This window comes from Hoplias malabaricus, chromosome 1 (assembly GCF_029633855.1).
Source record: "Hoplias malabaricus isolate fHopMal1 chromosome 1, fHopMal1.hap1, whole genome shotgun sequence".
Classification (NCBI taxonomy): Eukaryota; Metazoa; Chordata; class Actinopteri; order Characiformes; family Erythrinidae; genus Hoplias; species Hoplias malabaricus.
In genome coordinates, this window is record NC_089800.1 from 39,648,363 (window position 1) to 39,675,918 (window position 27,556).

The 27,556-nt window shown below is 39.3% G+C and overlaps 1 protein-coding gene across 1 annotated transcript; it reads left to right on the plus strand.

Moving 5' to 3' along the window:
* Nucleotides 1-754: 754 nt before the first annotated feature.
* Nucleotides 755-19,290, plus strand: LOC136703713 (A disintegrin and metalloproteinase with thrombospondin motifs 8). Its single transcript, XM_066678075.1, has 10 exons — nucleotides 755-1,794; nucleotides 2,814-3,053; nucleotides 5,175-5,307; nucleotides 9,114-9,281; nucleotides 10,771-11,066; nucleotides 12,763-12,949; nucleotides 13,555-13,727; nucleotides 14,072-14,247; nucleotides 15,813-16,525; nucleotides 17,600-19,290. The coding sequence occupies exons 1-10, from the start codon at nucleotides 910-912 to the stop codon at nucleotides 17,659-17,661; spliced, it is 3,033 nt and encodes a 1,010-aa protein (XP_066534172.1). The 5' UTR covers nucleotides 755-909; the 3' UTR covers nucleotides 17,662-19,290.
* Nucleotides 19,291-27,556: the final 8,266 nt, after the last annotated feature.

The following is a 27,556-nucleotide window of genomic DNA, read 5'->3' on the forward strand; positions in this document are numbered from 1 at the left end:
GAAAATATTTTGAAGAACTTTCAGGAACCACAGAACAATGTTTTTAAAGTTCCGTTTAATCCCATGTTTACAATATATTCGTTTGAAAAGTTTTATTTCTCAAATATTTTAAAGGACAATATAATGCTGTTATATATACTTATATGTGAAAAAAAGTAAACTTTCGTTTTCTCATATATTTGTGTAGTTCACATTTTAAGTGTTTCATTCTTAATTCATATAAGTTTGTAACAGATTTAGATAAAACATGTTTGTTGTAAACAATGTTAGATGGTGTCAAACATTAATCTAAAATAGGTGGTATTAATTCGTATATTCGTTTTCAGACTCACTGAGCTTGAACATCTTGTTAGAGCAAATTTTCAACCTTAGTCGCCTGACTCTTCCTCATGCTGTAATTTTAGTGCATTTTAGTGACACTTGTGTTTCACTGTGCACGCTTCCACTCACATCTGGTGAACAGTGTCATGATAGAATAATAATAAAGGCTTAAAAGCCATTGTATAGATAAAACTTGGGCTGTTATTGGGGAAAAGCCCACAGTTTCCATTGGAGTAGCCTGTTCTGGGCGTTTTTGTTTTGTGAAATGTGAGTGGGAGGAGAGAACATCAACGCTGAATATCAAAAATAGCCTCTGAGTTGTGTGTGAGAGGAAGCTGAAAGTATAAATACCAAAGCCATTCGGTCCACAGGCAGTCGGAGAGCGAATGGCTCAGAGAGAACACTGAGAATAAAACTTGAGCTGAACCTGAGGACGAAGCGCTAGTGAGACGGTATATAGATGAAGGCGCGAGCTATATAATGAACGTTGGTGTGGATTTTTCTTTCAAACCAAAGCTACACGCTGTTTAAAACAGTAATAACTAATAAACCAAAATTGTTTTTTTTTTAAATTGCCATCAAGTCCATATGTGTTCAGATAAAATGTGCTCGTGTTTTGTTTTGGCGCTGCTGGTTGGTTGTGTGCTGAGGTTCAGTTTCTCTCAGCCGTTTAAAATGGAGGAGGAGACCGTACCGGTTCGTCTGAATGGACGGGTGATGAAAAGGAGCGAGGAACATCCACGCTTCAGACTCACGGCTTTCGGCAGGAACTTTACGCTCAGTTTGAGCCCGGACAGCAGCTTTCTATCGCCTTCTATGAAGGTGTATCGAATTAAAACCACGTTTAACCCGAAGCGAGAAAGAGCGAGGAGACAGGTGTTTAACGAACACCGAGGGTGCTTCTTCACAGGCACCGTGGACTTCAGCGCGGACTCCGTGGTGGCCGTTAGCCTCTGTCACGGCATGCTGGGGGCTTTTATTTCAGGTGGAGAAGAGTTTCATATTGAACCCAAAAACTTCAACTCCGGCAACTCCACTCAACAAACACATATCATCAGGAGGAGAACTGTTGCCAAGATTCTTCTAGAAGGCGCAGAGGAAGGACATTACGCAGGACTGTGTTCTGTTACAGAGGATAGAGACAGTTTGTTTAGAGATGGAGGAGAAGAAACGGGGGGTACAGATGATAGTCAGGGTATATATACAGATGATACAGGGGGTGCAGATGATAACCAGAGTACATTTAGACAGGACAGAGTGAGAGTGGGCACAAAGGACAGCCCAAGTACATTTACAGAGGGTACAGGGGGTGCAGATCATAGTCATGATGCATTATCAGATACTACAGATAGAGAGAGAGCAGTCAGCAGTGTGACCCCCAGACACAAGCGCTTTGTATCTTCCCCAAGGTTTATTGAAACGCTCGTGGTCGCGGATGCCTCCATGGTCAAGTTCTACGGGGACGACGTAAAGGCAAGTCGTTTTTCGGTACCAAAATACTATATCCCAAACATGTAATTAAAATAGATGTTAAATTGCACACACACAGCTTGAAAACGAAATGAAACACTGGAGCAGCTACACATGCGCTTAATTTCATCAAATCCACTGTAGTATCAAGTGCAGGCTAAGTAACAATGACACTAAATTTTCTGGAGTGACCACCTTTGGATAATAATAATAATAATAATAATACACATTATTTGAAAAATCGCCTTTCAAGAGACACAAGGACACCATGCAATAATAAAACAAGTGCAATATAGAGTTGTGAAATCAATCCCTACCTTGGGTGACTGTTTGTTAGGGGGTTGATGTGTTTTTCCAGTGTCTGTGTGGTTTCATCCCCTAGTCCAAAAACACATGTTGGTAAATGGATTGGATATACAAAAGAGTCCACGGATTTGAGTGACTGGGTGAGTGTATGATGCACTGCAATGGACTGATACTCCAACCAGGGTGTATTCCTTTTTGCCCAGTGATTCCAGGTAGGAATCACTAAACAGGCTGAAGAGTTTACAGAAGATGAATGAATGTGCTGAATAATTTTTAATACTGATTTAATACAAATTTTACAAATATATTGGTGTCTGAAGATATAAACAAAAAATATCAGATTTTGTCATTGGTCCACACAGCTGTTATTTGTGCAAGGCAACCAATTTTTAGGCTCTGTTTCAGTATGCCGTCTCTGATTCTAGAGAAGATTTCAAGTGTAGTTTGATAACTACTTGTTTGTTTCTTAAATTATGAATGTTCCTGAGGAGTAAGTACTGAGTAGGTCAGTAATGTAACCTGTGGATCGTATTTTGTCGTTTGTACCACAACAGGTAACATCAATCATTTACTCTCAATATAATTGTCTCTTGGTTATGTGATTGCTGTTTCTAACACACTGTAATGCTAATGTTCTCCAGGGCATTGATTTAGTAGTCCATTGTTATGACTTCAGTGTCAAAATGTAATGTGTATGATTTTCTTCTTTCGCACAGCACTACATCTTGACTTTGGTGTCAGTGGCGGCTCAGATATACAAACATCCCAGCATTAAGAACTCTTTGAGCCTTGTGGTGGTGAAGGTGTTGATTGTGGAAAATGAAGATTTTGGGCCTTCCATTTCCAGCAATGGGGGTGTGGCGCTACGGAATTTCTGCTCCTGGCAGCAGCTGTTCAATCCATCCAGTCAGGGACATCCAGAGCATTATGACACTGCTGTGTTATTCACTAGAGAGGTAAGGGGAGAGCCCACTCTGCTGAACTCAATGCCATTTAGTCAATTTTCCTCTTACCTCAAGTGACCGTCCTAAAAATAGACAATCATGGACACAATTCAGGCCTCATGGCCTGAGACACGTGTGTGATAATTTAGGCTTGGGGTTTGATCAGGTGATGGAAAGTTATTTTACTCTTTGTGTCAAATGGCTTCCTGCTCCCTATGTAGTGCTGTATGTTGGATGAGGAAAAACACTTCTGTATGCAACTGCTGCACTAATTGTCTAATGGACCAAAGTATACAAAATCTGACTCATATTTTATGTGACATTTTAAGTGTAGAATCCAAATTATATCCTATCCTAATATTAAGGACAATTTCAGATTTTTTGTGTGACTACCTTTAATTGCCCCTAAACCTCTTGGAATTATTGACTGACTGAGTGGTCACTTCCAGAACTTTTGGTTTCTAATGCTAAGGAAACAATATTCATCAAATCTTTTGCTATCTATTATTTGTGTTCCAAAATATGCCAAAATGCAGTGACTTTTAAAATTCACTTTTGTGTGCTGGTGTATGTTCAATCTGCAGAGCTTTGAGAACTAAATATGCAGGTTTATTTTCTCGTGTTTCATCTAAAACAGCTCTATGAACCAAGCATACCCCATTACACAATGCTTAAAACACTGGTTTCTGAATCTAAAAAGTTAAGAGTACATCTAAAAAAGAACCATTTGGGGTTTAGCCACATGTCCACAATTCCTTAGTGTACTAAGCAGGGAGCTATTTGAGATATATCTTCTGAGAGACTTTTAGAAGGACCAACATTTCTATTTGCATGAAAGAATTTAATATAATGTACATTCCCCGTCACAAAATGTAGCAGATTACTGCAATAATGTAAGTTGCCACTGAATTTTTGGTGTCTGAAGTTTGCTTCTATATAATTATTCACCTAAGATTTGCTCTGCCCAAGTATTTGCTGCTCCTTAATTGCAATAATTGAAACCACATGTAAATAACTCTTTACAAATACACCATTTTAATACTGTAACATAGGCGGCATAGTGGCACAGCAGGTAGTGTCACAGCCACACAGCTCCAGGGACCTGGAGCTTGTGGGTTCAAGTGACTGTCCGTGAGGAGTTTGGTGTGCTCTCCTTACGTCCAGGTGTTCTGGTTTCATTCCATGGTCCAAAAAGATGTTGGTAGGTGGATTGGTGACTCAAAAGTGTCTATAGGTGTGAGTGTGTGTGTCGGCCTGTGAAGGACTGGCGTGTGTTCCTGCCTTGCACTCATTGATTCCGGGTAGGCTCCGGACCCACCACGACCCTGTACTGGATAAGCTGTTACAGACAATTAATGACTGAATGAATACTGTAATATAAATTTAAGGTGTATATTTTCAAGAAAAGCCCTGTGTCCTTTATTAGACAGTTTTACATGAAATGTTGTATTTAACATAATATGTCACATTTAATGGCATTTATCAAAACACACCCACTATTACCCACAAGTCTAAGTTACTCTCAAGGGCTCCTAATAGATAGGATATTGAATATATTTTGAATTCACATGAATAACGGCCTTCCTGTTACTAAAATATCAGTGATGCTCGTGTGACAAATGCTGTGCTTGTGTCCTTTCAAGTCCTTGTATCTCCTTTCACGTGTTAAGTCATTTTTAAACAAAAATTGATTTTAGTCAATTTGGACAAAATTTTTCTACTATATTTATATTTAAGTGCTAAAAAAGTATATAAAAATGAAGAATGAACTGTTTTTTCGAGTTTTATATACAAAAATGTGTTTGTATTGAGGGATTAAAATATCTTAATAATTTACATTTGACCACATGAGGATCAGATGTATAAGAATTCTTGATATTTTAGTCTTGTAGATAATGATCCTATGTGACTTTGTGGAAACTGAGGGCTGGGCAAGGTGTGGAAAAGATTTGATGCATGTTGTTAGGACTTTCAGATACCACATTGTTAGACACTATCACTTGCTCTTTGCCAAAAGTATTTATTTGCTTCACTTTATTGTGGAAACACTGACCAAAAATGTTGCTCCCTCTTAGTTACGAGGAGAATGGAAAGTCTTTTAAAGATTCTCTTCTTGTTTCTATTGCCTTCAAGGATATCTGTGGTCAGAAGAGCTGTGACACACTGGGTGTTGCTGACGTAGGTACCATGTGTGACCATAAAAGAAGCTGCTCTGTCATTGAAGATAATGGACTGCAGGCAGCCTTCACAATGGCCCATGAACTGGGTGTGTATATCCACAATATGTGCTCATCATTATAATCAATTCTATGTATATTGAAGCTCTTCGTTTGCACAAAGGTGCTTAATAATTACAAATCATCAGCAAACAAGACACACAAATGCACCAAAGCTGTCAGCCATGGGGGGGTGGGGGTTCCTCATGCAAAAGTGTGTAAATTCCCCTGCCATGATTTAAAAAATAAAAGTCCCTTGTTCATCATTAGGCGGCACGGTGGCGCAGCAGGTAGTGTCACAGTCACACAGCTCCAGAGGCCTGGAGGTTGTGAGTTCAGTTTACGCTCCGGGTGACTGTCTGTGAGGAGTTGGTGTGTTCTCCCCGTGGGTTTCCTCCGGGTGCTCCGGTTTCCTCCCACAGTCCAAAAACACACATTGCAGGTGGATTGGCGACTCAAAAGTGTCCATAGGTGTGAGTGAATGTGTGTGTGTGTCTGTGTTGCCCTGTGAAGGACTGGCGCCCCCTCCAGGGTGTATTCCTGCCTTGCGCCCAATGATTCCAGGTAGGCTCTGGACCCACCGCGAACCTGAATTGGATAAGCGGTTACAGATAATGAATGAATGAATGAATGTTCATGATTAGCATCACTAGTATCTCACAAATATTCAAGCCTGCAGCAGTGAGAAAGAAAGTGCAAACATACCATAAAGAGAAACCTAATGTTAAATAGCAGCTACAAAGTGTATATATCTATTAAAAAATTATATTTTATAAAATTCTGAGCATGTATCCTCACCATTTGCTGCTTTCTAGACTGTTTGCGTGATCAAAACCAGTCTAGTGTTCTTACGAAGCCCCGTGTCAGTAAATGGGTGAAACACCACACTCTCAATCAAACCAGTCTCAATGGGTAATTACCCATACACTGATAATTGTAATATAGTTGCATAAAATGTTGAAAATATGCGAATATGTCACGAATTGCAGTCTTCTATATATGTGACTATATCACAAGTAGGTGTGAGACAGGGTTGTCTCAATCCACTATGCTAGGCTTTCTTGCTCTATCTGCTCATGGCAGAGAAACGTCATCTGAAATTTTTATACAACGGAGAGAACTCCCAAGTGGTGAAGAGCATGAACTGAAATGAGGATATTGCTCTAATTCTGCTCCATAGGTGGGTAATATTGACTTATTTTTACTGTTTTGGATTACTTAAGGTGGAATGTCTGCAAATTTGGGAGACAACTAGCTGCATTACAAAAAGTGCTATAAAACTAAACTACTTCAGTTACAAATGATTTTCTGTGGTAATTAAAACAGTGAATCAATTTCAGCCAGCAGCGATTGCTCTAAGACTGTGATCAAATAAGTGATCAAATATATACTGTTGTGTGTACATGTCACTGAATAAATATGCACTACAACGTGCTCAACTTCTGTTCAGAATCAGCTTCTTGTCACTGGTAAAGATGCGGCTTTCCTCTCAATCATTCCCGCAGCCTCACAGTGCTTTAAACTGTTTGGACGCTGAGCATCCACAGAGTTCAATAGCGAAGCAGCAAAGTGCAGCAAAATGAGACAAGTCATTGGATAAATGCTGGACTTTGTCTCGGACGCTCAGCGTCTCTGGGGGTCTATGGGGCAGTGGGCTGGCCTCGGCTGGCCCGGACGCTCAGCTTCTGCATGATGATTGGATGATCTGTCTGAGGCTGAATCCCTTTTTGATTGACAGCGAAATGAGTGAATCAGCGATCCTTTGGTGTAAAGATCCGTGGGAGCACAGGCGGACACACTTCACATGGGCCAAGGCCGTTTAAGCAGCCTAGCTCTGCTGGCCATTGAGAGGACACTAGTCAAGTCCTTGGAAAAGTCCTGGAAAAGTCCCTTGTTGGTACGACAGGGTTACAGATCATTTTCTTAAAAAGGATTGGAGGGTAGGATTTACGTATAAATAAACCGACACATTTTATGATGTAGGCCGAAATTGAGCTTCCCCTCCTAGAAAGACCAGCATCCGCCACTGGTTTCAACCATGTGCAAACAGCAGTCATTTTTTCTCTCAAACACCCCGTTCCAGCTTAAAAGATGCTGAGACTCTGGACATAAACAAACCAGAGAGAACAGCATTTCTCCCCAATCATAGGTGTTCTCCTTTAATGTCTCAGTAGTTTCTCCTAGATAGCAAAGAGATGTAATAGTTAAAGGAGAATTTAGCATAAGTCTCCTGCTCCTCATGTCTCTTGTGTCTAAGACCTCAGTATTCTCAACTTTCTTCTGGAGTTTCTGTGGAGATCTCAGTAAAATCACAAACTCTGCTCCGATTTGCCAGATGAACTAAACCCTACACTCTCATTTACCTCTTATTTATATATCTCTCCTGTTATATATCTCTCCATTGTTTCTTTTTTGTCTCAAGGAGAATCACCATTAGGTCTCCTAAGCCATTACAGAGCAACCAATTGGTAATTCTCTTTCCTCTGGGAAAGATGACTAAATTTACATAACTTGAAACATTCTGTAGGTTTTCAGTGATAATCTTATTTTATTGCTTTCATTAATTTATTCAGCTAATGTTCTCAATACATTACCTTGAAAGTGTACACATTCATTTATTCATTCATTATCTGTAACCACTTATCCAGTTCAGCGTCACGGTGGGTCCAGAGCCTACCTGGAATCATTTGGCGCAAGGCAGGAACACATTTTGTTTCATTTCTTGCGTGTCATTTTATATGTTGTACTTAAGCGGTTGGCATCACAGTGTCGCTATCATACAACTCCAGGGTCCTGGGGTTGTGGGTCACTGTGTGTGTGACTGCCTTTGAGGAGTTTGGTGTGTTCTCCCTGTGTCTGCATGGGTTTGTTCTGGGTGCCTGGGTTTTCTCCCACAGTTCAAAAACACATGTAGATAATGCTCTGAACTGAATGAAGCAGTAACAGGAAATGAATGAATGAATTAAAGCCATCTTAAATTTCTAAGCTAATACATATATGCTAAGAGGTAATGGAACATTTACTAGAAGGCTAGCCTATATAAAGCTAATAGAGCTAAAGGAAGATCACGTTCATTGTTAAAGAGCACATATTATATACCCCCTGGTCTTAATGAAACATTTGAGGTATGCTTGGGTCAAATTACCACAAGGATCAAGCAACACAACTCTTTATGTTGTTTAGAATGGCTGGTTTCAGCACCTGTTCCTTTAAATGAGAAGGTGCCACCGCTCAGTTCAACACGAGAGTCCAGGATTAAGAATTGAGAAGAAGCTCTGGTTTTTTGGGTCATTTTCAGTTGTTTTTCCTTCTTCTCCATTCCATTTTTGTCACATATAATCAGTACTCTTATTTCTCCATGCTCATTGTGGTTTTCTTTTAACTTCTTTTTGTGCTTTCACATAAACATGTTAAAGTGCTGTGATTGGAGCAACTCAGTCTAGTCTGCGGTTCTTTTCCTAATTCCCTGCTCTTCATTTAAGATGCAGCACAAAACCAGAATGACAGATTTTATCATGCTGTCAGAGACAAACACTCACTGTGTTATTATAGTTCACAGTTTCATGTTTGGTGGGAGCTCTACATTCCCAAATTAATGTGAACATTCACTGAAAAAATTAATGAGCTTTAGCAGCTTAAACACCTATCGAAATTTTTACTGCCTCTTTATCACTTCATTAATCATTAAATAAAATATATGTAATTTTCTATATATTTCTATAATTATTTCATTTCCTCTTGAGTAATTTTCTAATTAAATTTATCATAGCTACAGTAGTAGGTATTTTTCATAGGTAGATATTTTCAGTTTTTTCCATCCCTAGCTGAATGCACTAATGTTATTTTTGCTATGTAGGCCATGTCTTGAGCATGCCTCATGATGACTCCAAGAACTGTGAGGGGCACATTGAACACATGGATGAGGGCTACATTATGGCTTCTGTGTTCAATGGTTTCAGGAAAACGTCTCCCTGGTCTCCATGCAGTGCTTTCTACATAAATGAATTCTTCCACAATGGTTATGGTATGTACTTGGTACTTGTATCTACTGGACAACTCTCTCTGGAGGGTTATTGTGATTTTTTCCCCCTTATTCTCATGTAAATTCATTTTAATTTACATTCACTGCATTTAACTGACACACTTATCTGGAGAAATTTTAAATGTTTAATTATAATACACATTTACGTGAATGTAGGGCGGCAGGGTAGTGCAGCAGGTAGTGTCATGGTCACACAGCTCCAGGGACCTGGAGGTTGTGGGTTCAAGCCCTAGTTTGGTGTGTTCTCTAATGAACTGAAATCGACATTCAGAACGTCTAATTTTCATAATATTGCCTATATTTATTATTTGGATTTTATTTTATTTTAATTCTGTTCATCCCTTTTTTTTGTTAGCAGTTTTATGTGCCCCCCTACAATTTGTTCATGTACTGTCCCCTTAAAACCATACTACAACACATGTAATAACGTGATTCTGCTCAATCCAGTCTCAAGCAGCTTGGGACAAAGAAACAAGCTGCATCTGTCATGACATATTTTGACTTAAGTGAATATGACACTGAACATGAAGAAATTAAATGGAAATATTGACAAAGTTAATCCCCTTAGTTTGTTTCAACACTGAAAGCACAATTTCATCACCAAATTTGAACAGTGAATGTCTCAAAAAAAATAAAAATAAATACAAATTAGAGACTGACAAGCTCCCCACAACACTAGGAAAAAAGATCTCAGCTTTAATATTAGTTCATTAATAATAATTTGAGGTAAAAATGTCAAGTTAATTGTGATATTGATTTGCAGTCATATCGGTCAGCACTAGTCATGAGTCTTGCCCAATGACTTTTATAGAGTTACTAGAGTGCGTTGGTTGCCTGGGTCAGAAATCAAATCCCAGCCTGACACAAGGAGGGCGGGGGTGTTACCCACCTACACACTACTAACCACACTACGGTTCAACCCATATATTCTGAAAGTTGCTTTACAGTTATAGCACAAGCATGTTTGCTGGATGTGTCCTGAGAAACAGTCTACATGTATGAGGGATTTCCTCCTTGCCTTAAGAGGGCTGTATCGGAAATAAAAGCAGAAATTTAAAAATAACCAAACGGTTGTAGATCTATTAGCAACTGGTGATTCATTGAGTTCCTTTCTTTGGGTCACTCAGTGACTATTCCAGATCTCCCATTCTGTCTCTGTAGTATTGCTGTAATTTTTTTCCCTTTCCACTTACTGTAGCATTCATGGTGGGCCAAGGCCCATGTCCCCCACGTGGCCCTGGTGCTCATTTGGATTTCTCCTCAATATTCACTCACTCTCCCAGATGTGCATTCCTGCAGGTTTCCCTAAATGTCAGCCAGTGTAGCCAAATGTTCCTACTGTTGCACAATACATGGCCTGCTAGATTTACTGCTCTCTCTCCCTCTCTCTCTCTCTCTCTCTCATTCTCTCTGTCTCTGTCTGTCTCCCCCTTGCTCTTTCCTTTTTCTCTAAACTCCCCCTCATTCTCAGGAGACTGTTTACTGGATGCTCCAGACAAGACTCTGCTCTTGCCAGCTGAGTTGCCTGGTCAGATTTATAGTCTAGACCAACAATGTCAGCAGGTGTTTGGGGAGGGCTACTCACACTGCCATAACAGCTCAGCTGCTGTTGAGGTGTGCCGCCAGCTGTGGTGCCAGCAGAATGACCAATCTGTGTGCAGCAGTAGAAATGGGAGCCTGCCATGGGCAGATGGCACACAGTGTGGCCCTAACAGGAGTTGCCTTAATGGGGTCTGCACTGCTACTGAGGAGGTCATGATGCCTAAGGTAAAAATAAATAAATAAATAAAATAATTGAACAAAACAAACAAATAAATATATAAACTGCTCAAAAAAATAAATGGAACACTTAAATTACACATCCAAGATCTCAATGAATGAAATATTCCAGTTGAAAATCTGTATTCATTACATAGTGGAATGCATTGGCAACAAAATAAAAATGATAAATGTAAATCAAAATTATTATCCCATGGAGGTCTGGATTTTGAATAATACTCAAAATAAAAGCGGAAAATCAAATTGCAGGCTGATCCAGCTTCAGTGGAAATTCCTCCTGACAAGTCAAAATGAGGCTCAGTAGTGTGTGTGTGTGTGGCCTCCACGTGCCGTATGACTTCTCTACAATGCCTGGGCATGGTTCTGATAAGGCGTTGGATGTTCTTGGTGTCCCAGATCTGCTTGATTGGATTCAGGTCTGGGGAAGGGGCAGTTCATAGCATCAATGCCTTCATCATGCAGGAACTGCTGACACATGAGGCCTAGCATTGTCATGCATCAGAAGGAACCTAGGGCCCATTGCACCAGCATATGGTCTCACAGTGCGTCTGAGGATATCATCCCTGTACCTAATGGCAGTCAGGGTACCACTGGCTAGCACATGGAGGGCTGTGCGGCCCTCCAAAGAAATGCCTCCCCACGCCATTATTGACAGAGTGCCAAACCAGTCATGCTGGAGAATGTTGCAGGCAGAATGTTGCAAGCAGAAGGTTCTCCATCGCGTCTCCAGACTCTGTCACATGTGCTCAGTGTGAACCTGCTCTTATCCAGACTTATGGAGTCTGTTTCTGACAGTTTGCACAGAAACATGGATATTAGTGGCCTGCTGGAGGTCATTTTTCAGGGCTCTGGCAGTGCTCCTCCTGTTCCTTCTTGCACAAAGGAGGAGATAGCGGTCCTGCTGCTGCGTTGTTGCCCTTCTATGTCCCCCTCCACGTCTCCTGGTGTACTGACCTGTCTCCTGGTATCTCCTCCATGCTCTGGACACTGTGCTGACAGACACAGCAAACCTTCTTGCCACAGCTCGCATTGATGTACCTTCCTGGATGAGCTGCACTACCTGAGCAACGTCTCTGGCTTGTAGACACTGCCTCATGCGACCTCTAGGGGTGACAGCACTGACAAAATACAAAAGTGATAAAACATCAGCCAGAAAAGATGAGAACAGAGAAATGGTCTGTGGTCACGACCTGTAGAACCACTCTTTTATAGGGGGTTGTCTTGCTAATTCCTCTAATTTCTACCTGTTGTCTGTTCTATTTGCACAACAGCAGGTAAAATTGATTTACAGTCAGTGTTGCTTCCTAAACGGACAGATTGATTTCACAGAAGTGTGATTGACTTGGACTTACATTGTGTTGTTTAAGTTTTCCCTTTATTTTTTGAGCAGTGCATTTATCAGAATATATTTAAGAAGTCATTACATATAAGAAAGTCCACTTGCAATCAATAAATAAATAAAGTCAATAAATGATTCCCATGCATGACCTGGCAGACCATCAAAACTTCAACATTGCTAAACTGTTTTATTTTTGAGAGACAGAACAAAATCAAGGTCTAGTCTTGTTCCTGAATAAATATATACATGTTTCAGTCAATCCATCAACTGTGAAAACACAACTTTACAATTTGCGTCTGAAAAATGGTTTAACTGTTGAGGATTATGTGTGTTTTGTGGGTGCAGGTATCTTTGGATGGAGGCTGGGGAGAGTGGGGGCCATGGCAGCAGTGTTCTAGATCATGTGGAGGAGGAATAATGTTCTCTTATAGAGAGTGTGATACTCCAGCTCCTCAGAATGGGGGGAAATACTGTGAGGGACAGAGGGTCCAGTACCGTTCCTGCAATACACAGAGCTGTGGAAACGGCCATGGTATGTCACACTGTGCACAGCAGAATCCTGATCCTAGAGAAGTCTTGCACATGTAATTGCTTTAGTCTAGGAATGCACAATGTTTATTATCAAAGTAATCAATGTATATAAATGCTTCAATATATAAGTCTTTTTGCCAAAATATTTGGTTAATATATTTTTAAGCATAACATGTGCCTACCCTGCCCCTAACACCACAGCTCATCATAAAATAAATAATCTAGTCCAATAGTAGAGTAAAAATCTCCACTGTTTAGTATCTCTGTTCAGATGAAAACACAAAGGACACTTTAGCTGTTCAGGTATTTCTCCTGAGAGAATAGTTCCGGGATCCCACATCTCTTCTTGAATATTAGTTGAGATCCAGGTAAAGTCTCACACTCAGCTGAGATCTCAGATAAAAAACTTATGCTTAAAATCAAGAACCATTCTCCTACAAGAACCTTCTCAGTTGTAATGTTATAAAATATTATTATCATTTTAATCAGATCAAAAATATCTTATGTCTACTTCTGGGTTAAAACTACTTGTACTTTTGAATTTTAGAGCCATCAAATGAGCAACTTTTGAGCAATAATAGTTTTCTCCGGGTTTACTGATTACAGGAAAGAGTTTCCGAGAAGAACAGTGTGAAAAATACAACAGTCCCAGTCATTTTGATGTTCATGGAAACATCAAGCAGTGGATACCCAAATATGCTGGAGTTTCACCACGGGACAGGTGTAAACTCTTTTGCAGGGCAAGAGGGAGCAGTGAATTCAGAGTGTTTGAAGCCAAGGTAAACACACCTCACACAAACATCAACTAAATCCGTTCAAGCCCGGTTCAATCAGTATATAATCGTATAGAATATTTATCATAAAACAAAATAAAATATCATATTTATTCCAAATTTAATAAAGTCAAGTATAAACAGTTTCCTAATGATGTGAGAGAAGTAATTCACCTAACACAGCATCAGATATTTTGTCCAGCTGAATAACTTTTTTTTCTTAAATGTATATTATAGAGGTAATGATAATGGTGGACATTACCCAGTATTAAATTCTCTTCATCATTATTATCATGCTGACTACATTTTTTGAGCTATTGAATGTTTCAAATACATATCATTTATTCCAGGTGACTGATGGAACAACATGTGGTCCAGATACCACCTCAATCTGTGTTCAGGGCCAGTGCATCAAAGCTGGATGTGACCTGGTGATTGGGTCTAACAAGAAGGTGGACAAGTGTGGCGTATGTGGCGGAGATGGACTTAGCTGCAGGAAGATATCTGGATCATACAACAAAGTGATGTAAGACTAAATAATAAATGTTGTCCTTGTTTAATGCTTGTAGTTGTGATCAGTATTGTGAATAAAAGGCAAATTTGATCATTAGGCATGAGATGTGAGGTCTCCCAAGTAGTAAAACACACTAAGCATTGGTCCTGTCATTGAGAGATGATGGAACCATCCATCCATCCATTATCTGTAACCGCTTATCCAATTAGGGTCGCGGGAGTCCAGAGCCTACCTGGAATCATTGGGCGCAAGGCAGGAATACACCCTGGAGGGGGCGCCAGTCCTTCACAGGGCAACACAGACACACACACATTCACACCTACGGACACTTTTGAGTTGCCAATCCACCTACCAACGTGTGTTTTTGGACTGTGGGAGGAAACCGGAGCACCCGGAGGAAACCCACGCGGACACGGGGAGAACACACCAACTCCTCACAGACAGTCACCCGGAGCGGGAATCGAACCCATGGATGATGGATCCATGAGCTTTTAACCAGCTTCACTTCCTTTAGGAGAGTTGGATGGCTCAGTGTCTGCCCTGGTAACAGATTTGGGCAGTTATCCAAGTGTGTTGAGCTGGCCACCGTTGTATGTTTAGCAGCAATTACACATGCCTTGGTGGAAGCACCAGATTGGTAGCATAGTGTGATTTGGTGAGAGTAACTTAATGGTTGGAACTGGTCATGACTAAAGTGGGGACAAGAGAAATCAGATGTTATATATATTAAAATACATCAATATTCAATTCATAAATGTATTTATTTACAAGAAATAATGAACAGAAAACCACTTCTCCACCACACAGTGTAGTCTGTTAACACTGTGTACTGTTGCTGGGCAACATGAGGATGAACATTTAACTATAATTAATGTGGCGTAGTCACAACAAAGGATGAACAACAAAATCTGTGTATTCAAGGTTTTTAGTTGAATAGAAATGGATAGATATTTGACCTCTTTCTTAATGTAAAGGAGAAATTGAAGTAAGGGCTCTTCTTGGACTTTTTGTTTTAAGCCTTAAGCTCAGGAGGCTGTGTATCATTAACTTATCAGAACAATATCTAGCACTATATTTTTGTCCTGATATCACGCTCTTTGGGGCACTGATGTTGTTAGACCTGTTTTAGGGGCCTGTAGCCTGCCTCCCGTCAGTGTTGCTGAAAGTCCAGCCAATACCCTCAACCCATAAATCTCTAGCGATGTTTTGTTTCTGAAAGAACTGAATAAAACTGACTTTGTTTAAAACAGTGGCACATTAATATGAAAGTTAGATGTGAGGTGGTCGTAGGTGTGTGTATCATATATTTTACAAGGACTACAAATGCGGTTCAGGCAATCAGATTTTAGGACTAGCCTTTCAAAACTAGATTTTGAGCATAATATATAAGCAACTTTAAGAAGTGCTTGATTTGTAATAAAATCACCTAAATTATTATGAATATCATTAATATTAGTAATAACAAAACATACAGACACACAGTCATAGCAGAGTTCAAGTAGTCTGCATGTCATTTTGGTGCTCAAATTTTTGACGATTAAGGGTCAGTCTGTTAATTTATGGTCTTCTATTTTCAGGCAAGGATACAGTGATATTGTAACAATCCCAATTGGAGCCACCAACATTGACATCAAGCAGCGTAGCCATGGAGGTGTTAAACATGATGGAAATTATCTTGCTGTGAAACGAGAAAATGGCGAGTATATTCTGAACGGGAACTTCTCGGTGTCCACTGTAGAGCAGGACATTCCTGTTCGTGGAGCTGTGCTCAAGTACAGTGGCTCAGCCTCCACTTTGGAGAGGATCCAGAGTTTCCGTCGACTTCAGGAAGCTATCAGTATACAGCTCCTTTCCACTGCTGGAGAGGCAAACCCGCCCAAGGTCAAGTACACATTCTTCATTCCTAAAGGCGTTTCTTTTAGTAAGCCCAAAGAGAAGAACACGTCTGTCCACATGATTCATCCTTTCGGTGTTCCACACTGGGTGTTAGGAGAGTGGTCAGAGTGCTCTAAAACATGTGGTTCAGGATGGTCCAGGAGAAGTGTGGAGTGTAAGGATAATGCTGGTTTCTTCTCAAACTACTGTGACAGACACCTCAAGCACACAGATATCAGGCCTTGTGCAGACCTGCCCTGCCCCATATGGCAAATAGGCCCATGGTCTTCATGTTCAAAAAGCTGTGGTCGGGGAGAGCGCAGACGCAATGCCCTCTGTATTGATTACACTGGGAAGGCTGTTGAAGAAGGAAAGTGTGACCCTTCCAAACAACCCATGCCAGTCTCTGGAGAGTGTATGTATCAAGAGTGCTAAAACTTCTTCAAGAGGCCATGGCCAAATGAGTAGATATGGTAGAATTACCTATGACACTGCTTTTCAATAAGCCTACGCTTATATATAATTTATGAATTTTGGATTATAAAGGATTGAATAAAAGTTACCACCTGCCCTATAAGAAGTAATTAATTAGTAATATTAGGGTGGGCACAGAAATCTATGCACTTCTAAGCAAAATGAATTAATGTTGTAGAATTAACTACGATAACACTTTATATTAATCATACACTTATAAAATGTTTATGAGTGTGTCAATAATAGTTATTAAATAGGATTTTGCAGACTGTAACCAAACGACTAGATACTGTAAAATGAACCATGATACCACTTTACAATGAGACTAAGTTTATCAAGGGATTACGAAGTTAAACACCTTAAAATTAATATTAATTTTATTAGCATAATGTATAACTAAGTGTGTAAGATGATATTGCAATTGTTTTATTTGCTCTTAATTGATATTACGGTATTGGGTATCCTATTTAATATAATGGTATATAGACCTATAAACATGACCTTCATCCTAACACCCTGAGCCATCAACTTCAGCAGTTTATGGAATGTTACTTAAACTAATTATTCATTTTTGCCATTACAATAAACTGAAATACAGATGCACAAAAGCTACACTCATTAATTCCTACATACAGTTACACTACAAAGACATTTAGAGAGACAAAAGACACTAAAGAAACACTGAGTTGCTGCCTCTGCTACTTTATGCAGTGAGCTCTGTGTAACATGAATACACCTTTTATCCTCCCAATAGTGTGAAATAAAAAAAATATGCAAAGTTTCAGTCCTGTCGACTGCTAGATGGCCTAGTTAAACAGTCCATTTTGTGAAAAGACAAAACAATGACTTTCACTTTTAATAATAAAAATTGAAACTTTTATTACACACAACATTATAATGGTGTGTACCAGTTGAGTTTACATATTAATACATGCCTTCACACAGAAATTTGTGTTGTTTTGGTTATAGCATTGCCAAGTCCCACTGTTTTTTTGTTTGTTTTTTTGTTTTTCAGATTTAGACGCAGTCCCTCTCTGTAAAAATGGACAGGTTGAGGATAAATTACAGGACAGTTAGTAAAATATACTCTAATCTGTGTCTATAAAAGGTAGCTTCTTTGACATGGTTTTGTTTACATTCACTAAACAAAGTTTCTCTTGCTTGCCCTGGTTATATTTTTTAAAAGGAAGATAGCCGTCTCCCCTTAGAGACCTTCTGCAGAGAATCTAAATCTTCTCTATGGATGGATCACAGGGCCAAAGTATGAAAATATATTAATGCCATTCTAGTCAAAATTGTCATTCTCTTAATGCAGTATAACACATTGGCTTAGATATACCTACTTATAACTTGTAATTTGATTAGTACCTAATCAGTAACAAATAAAAAACACTTTTGGTCATCCATGAACATTTTATGAGGTTATTCTTATTGTAAAGTGGTACCTGAACTAACAAACACCTAGACAGAGCTTTAAAGTAAAGCTGAAGCTTAGGTTTAGTTTGAAGGACTAAACTGAACTGAGTGACCAGTCTTTGGCCAGTTTGAGTGAAGTTTAATGTTTCTGAGTGCTGTTTCCCACATTTATTTATGACCACAACTTTTTTTTCCCTGTAATGATCTACCTCAACAAAGATATCTTATGTTTATCAGTACCTTTCCTTTTTTCCATGCAGTGAAACTGTTGAATATAAGCCAGACAATCTTTTTATAATATAGTTTCCATACATTTTTTTATTTTCATTTCCAGGTATTACTGTACTGTTGCCACTCCTTGCCATTTCCCCCATGTGAATTTGTCACTGCCTATTCTTAGTAGTAGTATTCTAAGTAGTACATTATATTGCCAAAAGTTGAAACCTCTTCCAATTTGTTGTTTCTGCAACATTAAAGTGCACCCATTACTAAAAGGTATTTAACTGCACACACAAACACACACTAACTGCACACACAAAGTATTGACCAAAAGAATGGGATAAGCCATAGGTCTTTATGCTCTATGTCAAGTGTGGGCTAGAGGGGTGTAAAGCCTCCCAGTACTGGACTTTGCAGCAGTGTCATTTTGTTCTCTGTGGTTGGAGTAGTAACCAACTCTTAACGCCTTCAAATCCTCACTGCAGTGTTTCAATATTTGGTCTACAGCCTTCCGACAAGAGTATACTGCATTCAATTCTTTGATACAAACATTTATCCATAAAGACTAGAGCGATTTATTGCTGTATATGGATCTTCCTGCTTATTAGCATATTTCCTATTATTGGGCGAAGGTGCTTTTGATTATTTTTATGTGTTACATATCAGTTCTACATGTGGTTAAAATTTATGAAACATCATGATCTTTCTCATTTTTGGTAGCTCTTAAGAGACAATGTGTTTTATTTACTGTATCGCCTGCTTTTTGTTATGGAAAAACAGAATATTTCAGTGTTAAATATGTCCGCTTACCACTAGCACTATAATGAATTTCTAAAGCTATTCAGATGTATTCAAATGCAACTGTTGTTCATATGCATTTCTAACCACCTAAAAACTCATACAGTAGGTTGTTTGTCCACAACAAATGTTTTTATTGTACACAGAAGTAAACATGCAATAATCCATAATACGACTGTAGCTTTCTCTAAAATTATGAAAATGAAATGGACAGCAGTGTCAGTATGTTTCTTTGAAGCAGTTAATAAATATTTACTGTTTTTTAGCTATTGACATTATTATATACAGTTTGAAATCAGAAATCACTCTTTATTTTATTTGGTTTATATATATATATATATATATATATATATATATATATATATATATATATATATGAGAAAGAGAGAGAGAGAGTGAAAGAGACACCAATCGACTATATCCACCTCCTTTTTTCTACCCTCACAGTCCGTTTTCTCAGCTCCACTGACCAGACAGAGGCTCTTTGTAGTTCTAGTTCTACAATTACAGACTGTAGTCTCTTTTTGGCTCTGCATACTTTATTTGGTTCCTTTCTCTCTGTTCTTCAATGGTCAGGACCCCCACAGTACTCCAACAGAGCAGGTATAATTTGGGTAATGGATCATTCTCAGCACTGCAGTGACACTGACATTGTGGTGATGTTAATGTTTGTTGCCTTGTACCAGTAGCTCAGACACAGCAATGCTGCTCACAGCTGTGTCCACTTACTGTTGACTCTGTTAGACACACCTACCTCATTGGTCCACCTTGTAGATGTAAAATCAGTAGCTCACTTGTTGCTGCACAGTTTGTGCTAGTCGTCCTCTAGTCCTTCAGCAGTGGACACAGAATGCCACTCACAGGAAGCTGTTGGCGGGATATTTTTGGTAGGTTTACTATTTTCAGTCCAGCAGTGACACTGAAAATCTTGAGTGGCACTGCTGTGTCTGATCCACTTGTACCAGTGCACACTAACACACCACCACCACGTCAGTGTCACTGCAGTTCTGCCAATGATCCATCATCCAAGTCATACCTGCTCTGTGGTGGTCCTGACCATTGGAGAACAGGGGGAAAAGGGAGAAAACAAAGTATGCGTACCAACAGGTGTACTAGAATCAGAGGCTGTGTTCACAATAAATCAATATTTAGTTTTTAGGGCACTTATGAGTGTTCAAATTGTATTGAATTGTTGAATTTGAGTGTGATGTTGAGGACACTGCAGTCTCCCACAATGCACTCTGAATTTTTATTAAACATCATAGTTTACTAATTAAACTGATGGTGGACCAGGAAGCATTACAAGTTTCTTTGTTACTAAGCAATGGACAGTGGACTGAATAATTCCTCACTTTATAACACAATACTCCTGACGACTTTGCTTACAGCCTTAGCTTCAGTTTTGAAATAAAAGCGCAGGTGTACTTCTGGAAAAAAGTTAACACTTGGTTGCATTTTCTGCTTCACATGTTTGAAGTAATCAAAACAGATTCAGTGATTTTGAAGTTTGGGCTCTGATTTGGTCAGGCTACTGATAAAACACCAACAGATTCGATTCATTTTTACTCTTATTCTTTATCTTAGTTAATATTTCTTGACAAACCAATAGCTTTGAGGGGCAGCACGGTGGCACAGCAGGTAGTGTCGCAATCACACAGATCCAGGGACATGGAGGTTGTGGGTTCAAGTCCCGCTCCGGGTGACTGTCTGTGAGGAGTTGGGGTGTTCTCCCTGTGTCTGCGTGGGTTTCCTCCGGGTGACTGTCTGTGAAGAGTTGATGTGTTCTCCCTGTGTCTGCGTGGGTTTCCTCCAGGTGACTGTCTGTAAGGAGTGTGGTGTGTTCTCCCTGTGTCCCCGTGGGTTTTCTCCGGGTGCTCCGGTTTCCTCCCGCAGTCCAAAATCACACGTTGGTAGGTGGATTGGCGACTCAAAAGTGTCCGTAGGTGTGAGTGTGTGTGTTTTGCCCTGTAAAGGACTGGGCAGTGTGTATTCCTGCCTTGCACCCAATGATTCCAGGTAGGCTCTGGACCCACCCTGACCCTGAACTGGATAAGCGCTTACAGATAATGAATGAATGAATAGCTTTGAGTTGTGTTCTCACAGAGAGTTAATGGACAGATATATCTGTGGATTTTCTGTGAAGTTCGATTTTCTGTTGCCCATCATAGATACAAGTTCAAAGTAATATTTATGTGATAGTGGTCTACCATTTCTTGTATTCATACATTTAGTCCCATATTCTGTATATTGTCATTGTCCAAAAAAACATTTATCTCCATTGTTGTTGATTATTAGTTTATTACATTATTTGAACACGACAGCTGTCTTTTACATGATCATAAATTCATGATGAATGGCCCAATAGAAATGCTCCAAAATACACTTGTAATAAAATGGTTTGTTTTGTTTTGTTTTTGTTTTACATTAACCTCCTTTGAAGGTTATTTCCTACTCTTTTTTTAATGCATGTTTTTCTTTGGACAGAGATTATATTTGGTCTATAAGCTCCAGTTTGTGTAATCTTCTCCTTTGGCATTTTCCTTCCTTATGCAGGTGAGTTATCTTATTTTGAATATCTGATTTAAAGGCCAGTTTAACCAGAAATTACATAACTGAAGGGTGGTCTCAGTACTGTAGTTAAGACATGGTACATTTTCATCATTACCAAACTCCCGATTAACCCTCTTTAAATGTGCCCACCCAGAAAAATGGTTAACACCTTCAGCTAATGGATTATAAAATGGCTTTGAGTGACTGTTTCGTTCGTGTATATTACATGTATCAGACATTTAGTGTAACACATAAGCCAGGGCATATTATTCCTTCAGTGAAGGACTGTGCTATCTTTGTTATTTTATAAGAGCTTCCTTACAAAGCTATTTATTATTTTTTTTAAGTTTATACTTTTCAGAAATCAAAATGAATTGTTTCAGATGCTGCTGTCTTGAGATGAAAAATGCACAGGTATTGGATCATTTGTCTTCATGAGTGGACATTTGCAAAGCTTGTAATTTATCGGGGTTTGTGTAAAAACTTGTGTATGACGGAAAATCTTCTGGCTCTAAGGAGGTGCATAGTTAAGAAGCAGCTGCTCTCTGTCCTGCAGTGGGCTAAGCATTTGGCTCCAGGCGAAATGCATCTGCAGCAGCTGTTATATAACCTGTCAGTTTTTATTTTATATCCTTCTCTACATATCTAAAAAGTCTCGTTTTCCAAACAATCACAGTCCTCCAGCACACAGTGAAGCAATGCTTGGATGAGGGACACTTTGTGATAGTTTCCCACTGGAGACCAGGGGAAAGTGCGAATGGCATCCAAGTTTGGCCTGACTTTTAATGATTTCCTCCGTCCAGAGATGCCTCGGTGCATCCACACACATGGCGCCTGGACTTTTCCTTCAATCCATACAGGTTAATTTGCTTTGAGAAAAGTAGGACATGTAGATGTATGTATTTAAAATGTATGAGTATCTGTTGAAATGTGGTCATCATTGCTCATTTTATTTGTCTTTAAAGCAATAAAAATCCTTTTGCATTAAATCAGAGTCCATTTTATTGCTGTACCTTTCTAAGTTTTGGCCACACATCCATTCATGTTACACACTTTTTATTCAAGTTAATACCATTACCTTAATGAAATATCTGTGACATGCTTTGCTCTGAACAAACCTGCTCAGAATGACTGGTTTGAGGGCCTGTTCCTTTAAATGAAAATGAACTGCTCTGTTCAAGTTCTGTTATTTCTCCACTTTCATTATGTCTGCTTTATATAGTTTCACACCATCTTCACCATCTTCATGCTCTTTCATAAGAGGAGGAGGAGGTGCATATTATATTTTGGATCCTGGACTGTATGTTGTCTATGAGAAACCTGTAAAGTATAAAAAAACATTCTCTCGACAATCAGAGGTAAACAAAAATGACCTAAAGCTTGGACATCTGTCCTAAAGAATATAAGTGTACTATAATGTCACGCTCTGCCCTGTTTCATGTTTTTGCTGTGTCTGTGTTGTGCTTCTCCAGCTCCTGCTTCATTCTGTTTCCATCTCTGCCTTTGCCCTGCCTTTTGATTAGTGTTTCCAGTCTGTGCCTCCTTTGTGGTTCTGCCCTCTGGTTATCCTTCCCAGGTGTTTTTATGTGTGTTCCTGTGTATATATAGCCCGTTGTCTTCAGTATTCCTTAGTCTGATCCTTCATGCAGATGTGTATATGGGTGTGTGAGTGTTTGTGTCACGCCTACATCTCAGGACTCAAATTCCCAGAATGCACCTGTCAGTCACATGACTACCCGCCGGTCTCCCTCACCAGAATTCTAATTACACACACCTGTTTGTCTCCCTATATATACCCCTTTCAGTGAACTGTTCCCTGTCGAGTATTGCTTTGGTTCTCCCATGCATACAACGCGTTCCCTTGTACTTTGTCTGACGGTTTCCTGTTGCCTACTTCCTGCCTGTGTTCCCGATTTACGTCTCCAGCCTTGTCCCTTTTGGTACTGTTTGTATTCTTTGGTTATCGAACTCTGCCTGTTTTTGACTACGATTTTTGTCCATCCTCTGAGGTACTGTTTGCTCCTGTTTTTGAACTTTGCCTGCCTTGTGATTACCCTTTTGGATAACGACATTAAAAGGACTATTTACTGTGTTCCGCGACTGTCAGCTTTCTGTTATGTCATGACAGTTTGCTTCTCCCACATTGTCATATGTTTGTTTTGGTTAACTTTGTTCTAGTTTGTGTTTTTGTGTTGTTTCAGTTTTTATTTGTTTTAAATAAATTACTTGCACTTTCATCCACCTTCTCGTCCCTACACAACCGCGACATACTACTTTAGCATTATTATTTAACATCTATTTTATTAAGTATACAAATATTTTTAAACATTTTTGAGTAACACATAACTGGAAATGAATTTAAACATTCTCCTACACTTTTCTCTCTGTTGCATTGTGTTAAAAATGATAATGATCAATTTAATCAACAAAAAATAATCTACATTCATTATATTTATATGTATTAGATATTATTATATTTATAAGGGCAGCATGGTGGTGAAGCAGGTAGTGTCACAGTCACACAGCTCCAGGGACCTGGAGGTTTTGGTTTCAAGTCCCGATCTGACTATTTGTGAAGAGTTTGGTGTGTTCTCCACGTATCTGCATGGGTTTCCTCCGGGGGCTCCGGTTTCCTCCCACAGTCCAAAAACACGTTGGTAGGTGTATTGGCAACTCAAAATTGTCCGTAGGTGTGAGTGTGTGAGTGAATGTGTGTGTGTTGCACTGTGAAGAACAGACGTCCCCTCCAGGGTGTGTTCGTGCCCTGCGCCCAGTGAATCCATGTAGGCTCCCGACCCACTGAGACCCTGAAATGGATAAGCGTTACAGACAATGAATGAATAAATTATTATTATAATAAAATATATAATATAATAAAAATATTGAGAACCACATACAGCCTATATATTAATTGAAAACTAATAATATTTATTAATGTTTATATTTAATTTATTTTACATAACAGTTATGAAAAATGTGATAGATGTATACACAAAAAACAGTCGCAATATTAATTACTCTCTAGTGCGTGGGGGACACTGTGAATCTAAGGAGCTATTCACTTCACTGGCAGCAGATGCTTCAAAGCCAGTGGGTGTGGGTGTGGGGGCCTCTGTGTTGAGGCAGCAGGATGGGCAGTTCCCAGACCCAGACATAGGGAATTCTGGGGTCTGGGGACAGCCCCGCCCTGGGGGAGGGGGGGGTTCTATATAAAACCCTAAACACTTGAAGGATCTTTTGCATGACTAAAGGTTTATTTGCATTATTAAAGAGTTTGTCTGACTGATGGAGAATGTGCTGTAGATGGTTCTACACAGCTACATTTAGAAAGGGTTTAATACGGCACAAAAAGTGTTCTTCTATTATTACAATGTTTAGCTTGTAACAATAGTGGAACCGTCGATGGTGCTCTACAGAAGCCATTTCTACAAGATGCTGTGTAGAACCATCTGTAGCACATTCTCCATCAATCTGATGAACACTGTCATGATGCAAAGAACTCTTTAATCATGCGAAGGTTCTTCAAGTGTTCAAGGTTCTATATAGAACCATTTTCTTTACAAAAGAACACTTATAGAACCATAAAGTTTAAATGTACGATTAGTGCATAAACATATAGCAGTTGTTTTCTTCCTGCCTGTTCTAAACTGTTTAATTACTACAGGATGCAGCCACAGATAAAACTGACCCTTCACACGTACCCTTTATTTATATGTGTGTGTGTGTGTGTATTAGGGCCTGTGAAAAAGATGTTATCAAGTTGTTAAATACTACAAATATATATCAGAAGAGACAACATTGAATACTTTACAGTACTTTAGTGAATCTTTGTTTCATCACTGAGAGCTTCCGTTGCCATTATAAAAAAATAATAAGTGAAAACATTGCGCCACTGAACAATGCCGCTGAAGTTTACTGGCCGTCAACTTTCCAAAGATGCTTAAAATATGTATATTTTTATAATATATGCACTGAAATATTACTTTTTGTTACAAAATAATCTTTGCTTATTTATTACATTTTATTTTTAAATATGCATTTATTTTTCATTCAAGTAACGTTATTCTTCTTGCTGCTGGTGGTATATGATTATATTATGAATGATTTGGGTCATAACTTTTACAAAATGTTTTTTTGCAAGTTTCCAGCTGTGAAAGTCAGACTAAACACCTCTGGAGCCATTGTAGTTCAGACTATATTGGTTTTAACATGGTTCCAACTACTGTGGTACTAACAAAGTACAACGGTTTTGAGAAACAGTTGGACTTCATTCATTTATTATCTGTAACTGTTTATCTAGTTCAGGGTCACGGTGGGTCCAGAGCCTACCTGGAATCATTGAGCGCAAGTCAGGAATACAGTCCTGGGGGCACCAGTCCTTCACAGGGCAACACACACACACACCCGGAGGAAACCCACGCGGACACGTGGAGAACACACCAACTCCTCACAGACAGTCACCCGGAGCAGGAATCGAACCCACAACCTCCAGGCCCCTGGAGCTGTGTGACTGTGACACTACCTGCTGCGCCACCATGCCACCAATATTAAACATTCAGAATGAAAAGTTAAACAAAAGATGAAGGCTTAGTGTAACAATTTGGTCATTGCTATGATTGCAACTAACTCAACTGGGGCCGTTGGAGTTTAATAAAGGGACCTGACTGTGCTGACTTCTGTGTCTGTCCTCTGCTGCCACCACTGCTCAAGATGCTTGTTTTGCCTGGTGCCATGTGAACAGCGCAGTAATGAAAAACATGCTGTATTAAAACAGCGGGGCAACTCTTAGTTAGCAACTGTAACGAGGGACTCCTGAATCATTCTATATTTTAAAGCTCAGGGCTGACATTTATAAAGTGCACCGTTTTGTTTTAGTTCCTTCTATACATCATGCAGATTCCTTGGTGAAAATAGAGCTTTTTGTTCCATGATCTTTGCCATTTAACATTAATTTTCTCATTGCAAATGTAGGGATGTATGAGTGGCTTTAGTTATGGAGGGTTTTTGGATGCCCCAGGTTTACAGTAGCTAAAAGCTAAATATTAGATTTTTTTATTATCATACAGCCATTATTCTAGAAATTTCAAAGGCCTTTTTAAGTCAGTTGTTAAGCTGTATCTGTTAGTAAGATTCCTCAAATGTTGGCAAAAAAAACAAACAAACAAGAAAACTATACAATGAGGCAGAGGCAACATGAGGGCAAAGTTTTACCATTTTCATTATTAATGTGGCCACTTCATGGAACAAAATGTTTCTGTGTATTCAAGCTTTTTAGTTCAGTAGACACATTAGATTTTTGTCCTCTTTCTGAAGAGACTCTTTACTCTAAAAGAGATGTTGCAGGAAGGGCTCACCTTGGGCTGTTTTAGCCTTAAACTCAAGAATCTGTCTGGTTCTCATTAATGTATCAAAACAATCTGTAGCACTCTATTTCTGCTCTGATATCAAGCTGTTTGGAGCACTGATGTCATTAGACCTGTTTCAGGGGGAATCCCTGTTACTGCAGGCTCAGCCCCACACTCGATTCATAAATCTCTAGTGATATCCTTTTTTCTGAGAGAACTAAATAAAACGGACTGATTTTAAAACACTGGTGCATTAATATGGAATTCAGTACTGTGATAGGTGTGCATATATTGTGTAATTTACGACGTCGTCGAATGTGGTCCAGCCAATCAGAATTTAGAACTGAAATTATCTGTTCTCTGGAGATTCTTGGAGTTTTCTTTTCACACATGTAGCACACAGTGGGAGACATTGTGTGTCAGATGCATTCTCACAGCTGGAAATATTCTGTGTGCTTAAGGCATGAGGTGGTGCCTGTGCAGCACGTGCAGGAGATCCAATTAAATTCTCTGGAACATTAGTGGCTCTATTCACACATGGGCTCTACACAAACATTACCCAGATTTGGTAGTAGGGGTCTAGCAGGAAAAAGTCCAATGTCCAGTGCAAATGTTATAGATGTTTGTGTTCACACATAGAGCTC